General features: G+C 35.6%; 1 protein-coding gene across 1 annotated transcript; it reads left to right on the top strand.

The window, feature by feature from the left end:
• Positions 1-322: 322 nt before the first annotated feature.
• On the top strand, positions 323-7,742 carry LOC109101672 (diencephalon/mesencephalon homeobox protein 1-B). The gene is given in 5 exon segments (XM_042725356.1): positions 323-521; positions 2,895-3,061; positions 3,171-3,396; positions 4,183-4,555; positions 5,480-7,742. Coding segments are annotated over 4 exon segments (1,170 nt in total). The 5' UTR covers positions 323-521; positions 2,895-2,903; the 3' UTR covers positions 5,893-7,742.
• The last annotated feature ends 1,775 nt before the right edge of the window (positions 7,743-9,517 follow it).

Genomic DNA, 9,517 nt, shown 5'->3' with positions numbered 1-9,517 from the left:
AATCATATTTGTTTATGAGAAACCTCAAAAATCATGAATTGCAATTAAAGCACCTTTCTAGAGGTTTAAAAACATTTAACATGTCAAGATAGTTATTTAGGATAACAGCTTATGTTGCAATGATTTCTTTACTGATTTAGTCACATTTATGAAGACAGCAGAAAAGCATACCGTTGCACTGGTCAGCACGGACCCGTGAAAACTGCTGGGACTGAAGGTGATGGGAAACCTGTGACTGACAGTGAAACTGGCCAATGAGGCTCTTCTGTGATCTCATCGCGTTCCTCATTGGTCGGTGGGCGGGACCTCTTGTCGAGCTGACCGGGGGAGGCTGTGATATTTTTTGAGGACTAACATCAAACTTTCCTCAGAACAGAGCAGCTGTAAACAGTCTCGGATACTTCTGACTTCCGACAGGATATAAAACTACTGACTGGGAAAAATCACTTCTGTTTAATTGCGTAAATTGTCAGCTAAATAGCTGTTGTTACTGTTCGTCGGAGCAAAAACTTCTCAGAGAGGTGAGTAACCTAACCTTTTAAAATTCACACAAGCCTGTGAAAATCTGCTTTCATCAAATAAAACAGAAAACTGAGAAATAATCTGTTTTAACTCACTCATATAAAACTAAATCCTTTTGACTTAGATTTTAAATCTAAATTTAGTTTTGTTCAATATTATTATAGTCTGTTTTAAAGTCTAGACTAATAAATTGTAAACCTCATAACAATTTTAACAAACGTTGTATTATGTGAAGTTGTTCAATATCTATTTCTATCGGATTTACAAATTACTTTAGTGGTTGTAACCTAGTCGGGAGGATTTAGTCATAGGCCTATTTAATAAAAACCTGACCTTTTAAAATAAAAGTTAATATAGATTTTGATCATTATAGATTATTCGTCAATCAAAATTCAGTTTAGAAATTATTAAACTGATTTATATATTTATATGAAGTATATTTTATAAATATTCAAATGTGTATTTATACTAAATGTACAGTAAGCCCTGATTTGTTTAGCAGTAGCCTATAAAGTGTTTCTTAATGACTTATAATGGAATATTTAAAAAAAATAAGTAAATAAATAAATAAATGAAGACACAGATATACGTAGCCTAGTATTTTAATCGCCTAAAATTATTTTAATCAAAAACTGTTTTGGAAAAATTGTGTCGTGGTGTTGTGGCTTGTTAAAAAAAGCTGTGCACCAAGTGTGGTCAAACACAAACAGCTCGCGTGCCATCATGTCAGACACTGGTAATGAAAGCTATTTGCTCCAACATTAGACGCGGCTCAACTGGGAGCAGCATTTATAAATGCATACATACATCTCCAGCAGAAGCAGCCCAGAGGCGATGAAGGACAGAAAGAGCACCAATTGAGCTTAACACTGGGAGGGCAAAGTAAATGTTTAGCAAAGCACTTTTTGTTAAACCGAATTAAAGTATTCCCATGTGGCTGGAATATGATTACATTGGGGAATTTAGTGTCAGAGATACAAATGCCACGGGCTCTTTAGTGAGGACTAAATCCTAAACCCTCAGGCTGCTTACACTTATTCTTGCTTCAAAAAATAATAATGACTAATAAAGAGATTAATCCCACTGTAGCCAATTATCACCGATTACAAGGTGATCAGACTAAAGATTAATAATGGAACATCCTTACACTTTCTCCTTATGAAAATACTTAAAAAATTAAATCTTCTGCGATGTATTATTACTACTACTACTACTACTATTGTTATTAACTATGTCGTTTATTATGACAGGTCAAGGTTTTTTTTCTCTTTTTATCATTTGGCAGATGGATGTAGCCAAAAGTATGCCCTCGAGCCCAGTTCTTGTTAAAGAGAATGCGCAATAATTAATACACATCGTTAAATGTCTTAAACATATCTAAACGAATTATTCATATATAAATGCCTACATTTAATTTGATAGACGACCTGTCATAACCCCATCTATCAGAGATTTTCACGGCTGTTTGCAAACTGAACGAAAACGTTCATCATCGTTTGTGTCGAATCTCATCAACAATGAAATGTTTTCGCTCAGTTTGATTGAATTTAAAAACGACGTTTTTTCCCCCCATATTATTATTATTATTATTTACATTAAGAATATCGTTCCTTAATTTGATTAAGGTGAATAGATACAATTATAGGCAGATAAAACAGATACATTAGGTTATAGACCGCCGTTCTGTAATATTTATGTCAAAAAGTCAGTATGCTATATATTGTTTGCTTAAAAAGACAAGAAAACAATAGCCTACCTTAGTATCACGTAGCACTGAAAATTAAATAAAAAACAAAAACAAATTCGATACAGATAAAATAAAATGGCAAAAAATGCGTAGCTTAAAATATGTAAATATAAAGCTCTTGCGTTTTACAAGAAACATGAAGAGAAAGTTTATGAAGACATACAGATGCATATTGTTTACGACTGATACACGATTTTTTTTTTGTTGTAAGAGGCTTCTATTCTATTGCAATGCACATTTTGTCAAAGACGGCATATGGGAAATAATTTTTTGAGGGGAATAAATGGGTTAATTTGAACTTAAATTATAGCATATTATATGCGAGAAATAAATTATTTATGGTAGGCTAATTATAGTAAAACACGACCCGCATTTAAACAACTTAAAGAATATAAACATAAAAAAGAAAAACAATAAAAATCAGCTAATTACATTAAATATCTGCAAATTCCAAAAAATATTTATCTTCATAAAGATATGGTAAATATGCTTTATAATATGACTATCACTGTAAATTCTTTTAGATGCCACATTACAACCGAAAAAGCACCATGCATGAACTCATAAAATGATTATTTTAGTCTTGACAGAAGCCTAATTATCTGCATTGTCTGTCGTTGATCAGAGGGACGCGATGCAGCACTACGGAGTGAATGGTTACTCTCTGCACGCCATGAACTCTCTGAGCGCCATGTACAACCTTCATCAACAGGCCGCCCAGCACGCGCAGCACGCGCCCGACTACCGGCCCTCCGTGCACGCGCTCAAACAAACAAAAACACCTCACCTGAAGTAATGACGGACTGATAGATAGATAGATAGATAGATAGATAGATAGATGAAACTCACCGTAATATATAAACAGATAGATAGATAGATAGATAGATAGATAGATAGATAGATAGATAGATGAAACTCACCGTAATTTATCATCCTGCGCATGTTCAGACATCATCTTGGAGGCGCGCTACGGCTCTCAGCACAGAAAGCAGCGCCGCAGCCGCACAGCCTTCACCGCGCAGCAGCTGGAGGCGCTGGAGAAAACTTTCCAGAAAACTCACTACCCTGATGTGGTCATGCGAGAACGTCTGGCCATGTGCACCAACCTCCCCGAAGCTCGAGTACAGGTGAGTTCACAACACGCGAGGACACCAGCCAGTGGGGTTAGTCTACTACAAGAGCCAAAAGGTGTGAGAAAAAATAAAATGAATGAATGAATGAATGAATGAATGAACGAATGAATAAATAAAAATAATTATAATAATTAAATATATTAAATTATAAAAATCCCGATGCAACCAAAACATACACTCAACTATGTCAACTGCAGGTTGCAGGTTGTTTGCAGAATTATACATTGTTACATATTGTAAACTTTACACCTTAAGAACTCACACTACAGCCAAAACCACAGTGTTTTTTTTTTTTTATGCATTGATTTTGAGATTTTGATTACAAAACATGTCTTATTTTAGACTAGTAATGAGAAAACAGTCAAACTACAAATTTTGATTTTATTACATTTGATCTATTTGCTTCAGTAGATTTCCTTTACAGTACATACATTTTCTCAAAACAAGTTTTTTTTTCCAGAAAGTCAGAAATCTCCAATTCAGCACTCACATACACTAAACTTCACCTAAACTAAACAAACCCCCCCCCCAAAGAAAATTAAACTTGGCTTTATCCAACATTCTGAATTCTGTTCTGGAAATGAATGCACATTAGTGCTTACTTGATTAGGTAGACAATACCTCATTTGCATATTCAAACATAAGATTTCAGAAAACTGTAATACAAAATTGTCTTAATGTACTGTGAAGTATGGTGATATCTATCAGTTAAGATGTTTACCCTATTCAGATAAATTCTGTGATTGTCAATCTTTAAAGTTGATGTCTTCATACTAACAGGTGTGGTTTAAAAACCGTCGTGCGAAGTTCCGCAAGAAGCAGCGGAGCTTGCAGAAAGAGCAGCTTCAGCGGCTGAAGGATGCTGGGACGGAGGGAGCCCAGGAAGAGGGGAAAGAAGAAGCTCCGCCTGTTGAGGCTCAAGCCCCGCCCTCCCCTTCAGATGGGCGTGGCCCCACATGCCCCCCTCCCTGTGAGTTGAATGAAGAGGTCAATGTCACCTCACCAGAACAGTCAGGGGCGGAGTCAGGGGCTGAGGACATGACTGATAGAGAGGATGAGTCACTGTCCATCAAAGATGAAACAAAAGAGGCGGGGCCAACCCTGACGACAGACGACAGTTCACCTTCTTGCAAACCAATCAGCCCTAAATCAGGTATGAAGAGCTATATATGATCTTTCCTTCACAATGCTCAAAAGGAAATAGATAAATAGATAGATAGATATAAGGCACCATAAGTAAAAAGTAAATGATGACGGGATTGCAATTTCAGATTTAAGTTTTTTAACTATTATGTTAAAATGTGGGTACAGATTTTATGATGTGGGTCAAATTGGAGACAAAATAATTAACCCAAAATCGTAATATGAAAACTGCCAAAAAAAGAATCAAACAATCAATCAATCAATCAATCAATCAGGTAAAACATTTAACTTTGAACATTAATAGTTCTCGCACATTAAAAAAAAATAATAATAAAAAAAGAAAAAAATAATAACAAACAAACAAAAAAAATCAAGAAAAACCATAAGAACGTGATTTTTTTCAAAATGGTAAAAAAAAATATATATATATTTTAAAAATTCTGCATTTTATAAACAGCATTATAACTATTTTAAAAAACATTTTAAACAAGAAGTAATCTCAAAAAAACGTTTATTCTGTGTGCTTTTCATACAGTAAGAACATGGCGCTAGCAACATCAAGATCATGGGTTTGACTCCTAGTGGAACTGCATGCACAAAGTATATACAAGTTTCTTCAAATAAAATAATCAATAGATTGCATAAAAGTAAATGATAACACCTACAGAAACACCTACACAAACTGACCCAGAAACATCACAATTGTAACATATTTTATGCAAATTCCACAAATTTCGAGTGTTAAAACTCTGTATGCATGTTCATGACTCTACATCAGAAAAAGTCACAATATATATATATATATATATATATATATATATATATATATATATATATATATATATATATATATATATATATATATATATATATATATATATATATGTATATATATTGGGTTAACAGTGTTACATTGTCTTCTCTCTCTCCTCAGATGAGTTGCTGGGCTCTCCAGCTCTTCCCTCCTCCAGTGGCGTCGGCAGTGAAGTGGCTCAGACCAATTCCTACGCTTCATCTCCTCTCAGTCTGTTCCGTCTGCAGGAACAGTTTCGCCAGCACATGGCCGCCACCAACAACCTCATGCACTATCCCGCCTTCGACATGACCGCGCCGTCCTCCTTACCTTACCTGGGCATGAACGTGAACATGGCGTCTCCGCTGGGATCCCTGCCGTGTCAGCCCTACTACCAGACCCTGTCCCAGGCCCAGCAGATGTGGAGCAGCCCTCTGCTGCAGGGCTCCGGTGGTCTACCGGCCCTCAACAGCAAAACCACAAGCATCGAGAACCTGCGTCTGAGGGCCAAGCAGCACGCTGCATCACTCGGCTTGGACACACTTCCAAACTGATCACTGATCCATGCAAATCAATGCATTTCTGTGTCAACGTCTTGTATTCAGGATCCACATACCATTAGTGTGCTCAAATCAACAGCTGGAGCTGTTTCATTATTATATAGCATGGCGGAGTGGAGAAGTTTGGCTGACTTTTAAGTGTTTCGGTCCGGCTGCATGGCAGAGGTTTTAACTTTTCCAAACGCCTTTGGCTTTGCACTTTGAAATGTAAAAAAAAGCACATTAATTAATTTGCTTCTGTAAATAAGCTTAATCAGGTCCACAGCCTTGGTAGAAGGTTAGTGAAGCCTCCTGTTTGCATATATGAAGAAGTTTAAATGTCTTCACTGTCTGTGGATGTTATAAAGGGATGTAAAGCGAATGGACAAAGGCCCTGCAAACTTCAGAAAGACTTCAGACTGACGCTCCTGACGTCATGCCATGTGTTTTGTCGATTTAGAGTCTATCGGATATCTCTGAATTGTTTAAATAAATGTGAATAATTTATCAGTCAAATGAAAGGGAATAAACCACATATATAAACTGAATGTGTAACAGTAATTAGTGGATTCTGAGCTTTATTGTTTTAATTATTGAGTCTATATTTCAGATTGTCAAGTTTTTTCCTTTTCTGTTGGGCATAATAATTTATTGCACATGCATTTCAACCCGAGTCACATTAATTTCAACATGCAATTTTAAAGTTAAACTAAAAGTCATAGATTTCTTACATATCAACAATTTAAACAACAACAAAAAAAAATCTCTATAATTAAATTATCCTTTAGATTTCTGTGATTTCAAAAAAAGAAAACTGAACAATTAAATATTAAAAATAATTAAATATTAAATATCTGAATTAGTTAAATTGCCCTGAAATGCAAAAATCATATTTAGAGGTTTATTAAGAAAATGATGAAAGTAAATGGCAGGATTTATCCTTATCCTCAGTGGAAAAACAAAAGATCACTGACCTAAATTTAGGTTTGTTTTCACTATGATTAGACTTTTAATCATGCTCCTTTTTCATGTTTATTCCCCAAAATTAGCTTTTTATACACATGCACTGCATTACCTGTACACCATTACAAATAAATGGCAAACTTAACCTGGTTAACACACAAATTAAATGTTCATGTGCTTCCTCTGTCTGGCCTTTCCCCTCTTTCACATCCATGCTGATCTTGATAACCGATCCAATGAAAAGCTTAAAACACAGTGACAGAAAATGAGTCCATCAGCCACATCAGCCTCAGAGAGACCGTCACCACCCACCTGTCAGAGTTCTGGCAGCTCTGCGGCAGAATTCACGCAGTAAGCAGATTAACACGGGTCAGGATACCAGTGGATTAAGTTGAAGAAGAACAGAGGAGTGGAGGAAGAAGACATGTCACCTGTTAACAGCCCATACTTTATATGCTGGCACTGCAATGCGTTTAAAAAGATGGATTTCATTCACATTCCAGAAAGAAAATGGAAGTCAGGATCTTTATTAAAAGCATAATAATGGTTAACATCTCTAATGCCTTGGTTCTCAAGTGGTTTGTCACTGACAGCAGGGAAAAACAATGCTAAATGCAAACAACAAAATGTGATTAAAAAGCAGGTAAATAAAATATTTTTAGAGTTGCTAACATGAAAACGTTGTGTGCTGAAAAAATCATTTAACAAAAGTATGGTCCAGGCCACATGATATAGAGGTTCACGTTTTTATCACAACAAGGATAAACATGGTTTGTGTGGTGAATTATTTCAACTTCAAGTCATTTAAATTTAATTTTCTTATTTAATCTATGCCGTTGTAGTAATTGTACACATTTAAATGAAAATAAATAAATAAAAATGTCAGTTTTCTAATTCAATCCATGCCATTTTAGTAATTGTACACATTTAAATAAAGATTATATGAATAAATAAAGTGTAATGTGCGCTTTTTTGTTATTTTTCCAACATAAAAATTGTGTCTTGAAACAAAGCACTGCTTTAGTGATCATTAATGTGATTATACCACAACAAAATGAACTTGATGCCAGGTACAAGATGTCAAATTTCTTCTTTGACAGTTATAACCAGCGTTATAGTGTGTGTGTGTGTGTGTGTGTGTGTGTGTGTGTGTGTAAGAGTGCCGTTTTTGGGTTGGGTGCTTTTTTCGTCTTTACTTGTGTGTGTGTGTGTGTGTGTGTGTGTGTGTGTGTGTGTGTGTGTGTGTGTGTGTGTGTGTGTGTGTGTGTGTGTTAAGCTGTTGAGGTCGTCTTGAGCTCTTTGATGTGTATCAGGGTTGTGCTCTGTTATAGGGATTTTCTGAGTTGACAGCTGCTTGAATATGTGGCGGTACTGCGATGGCAGTGGGTTAAAGAATGCTGGGAACAGGATTAGGATCATATTCTGGCAGTGGCTGTCAGTTCATCAATGGGCTCAGGTTCCCCAGTGACAGCTCTCCTTTGCCGCACGGCTAAGACCTTTAGAGGAGCCATAAAGGAGTGTGAAAAAGGGCTGTTTCAATGGCACGGTATGAGTTTTGTTCTAACCTTGCTGGGTGTGCATAAAGTAGAGAAGTCAGGAAATATCAGAGGGGTGTGTCTGATTTTAAGGTTGGAGACACTGCATGAAGTTTATTAGTTAAACTCCATCTCAGTGAGTGCAGAGCCAAGAAAAAAGTTTTAAGGGTGACTACACTGTTTAAATTTTGCTTGTTGTTTTTTGCTTTTACAAAATTGAGAGAAAATGAAAATGAATCTGCAGAGCTGTAGGTGCTATACCCTTCTTTCGCCTTTTTCGCTTTTATAATTGGTTCTTTAGGTGTTTAGAAATAATAGTATCAAGCAATATCCTCATTGCCTCACTGTGAAAGGACCAACCAAGATTCTGAACACTGAACAGGCGCGATTTACATATCAATGTGGGCGGTCTTGTATTAAATGTATTCAACTAACGTAACAAAACTCCAGTGCAGTTTTACTATATATGCTTATTTTGGAGAGGTGAGGAAGCAGGGCCCGACAGTACCAGCATTTCAATCGCGTTTGAAACTAAAGATAGATGTGAGCAAACTGTAAAATGGATTTAGGAGTACGTGTGTGAATAAAAAGTGTGTCTGTGAGTCCTTAAAAGTCTGCTTTTTCTTTCTTTCCCTCTTTCTTTTTTTAATTTTTTTTTATGTAAGGTCATAAAATCTCTTCAATATCTTAAAGGGTATAACAAAAGTATTAATTGTTGTCTTCAGAGGCAATAAAATTGGGTCCAGAAAACAGAAATCACAATACAGATTCAGAGCAGTTTGCAATCAATAAATAAGCTACCATGCATTTATCCCAAGATATTGCTTTTGATCAACTGTTAATGACCATGTTAACTTAATTGTGTTTATATGTTTTAGATGGTTATAAGACTGTTATCTTCCTCATCTGTTTGAATTAGAAAATAGTAAAGTAATTTAAGGCTTATTACAATTAAAACCCCCGCATAATGCAAAGCCATTTTTTCCCACTCATTATTGGTATTTTGGTCACACAACATACTGTAACCTATTCAATGTTTTCATTTAAACAATTCCAGAATTATTAAATAAATACAGTTTGAAACAGTTAAAAAAAATAGTGTACTTTTTTGTATTCAAATAAATTATTTTGCTTGTAAATGT

Source organism: Cyprinus carpio, chromosome B6, assembly GCF_018340385.1.
Source record: "Cyprinus carpio isolate SPL01 chromosome B6, ASM1834038v1, whole genome shotgun sequence".
Lineage (NCBI taxonomy): Eukaryota > Metazoa > Chordata > Actinopteri > Cypriniformes > Cyprinidae > Cyprinus > Cyprinus carpio.
Note: the sequence above shows the minus strand (reverse complement) of the source record. Positions and strands in the feature narration are given on the sequence as shown.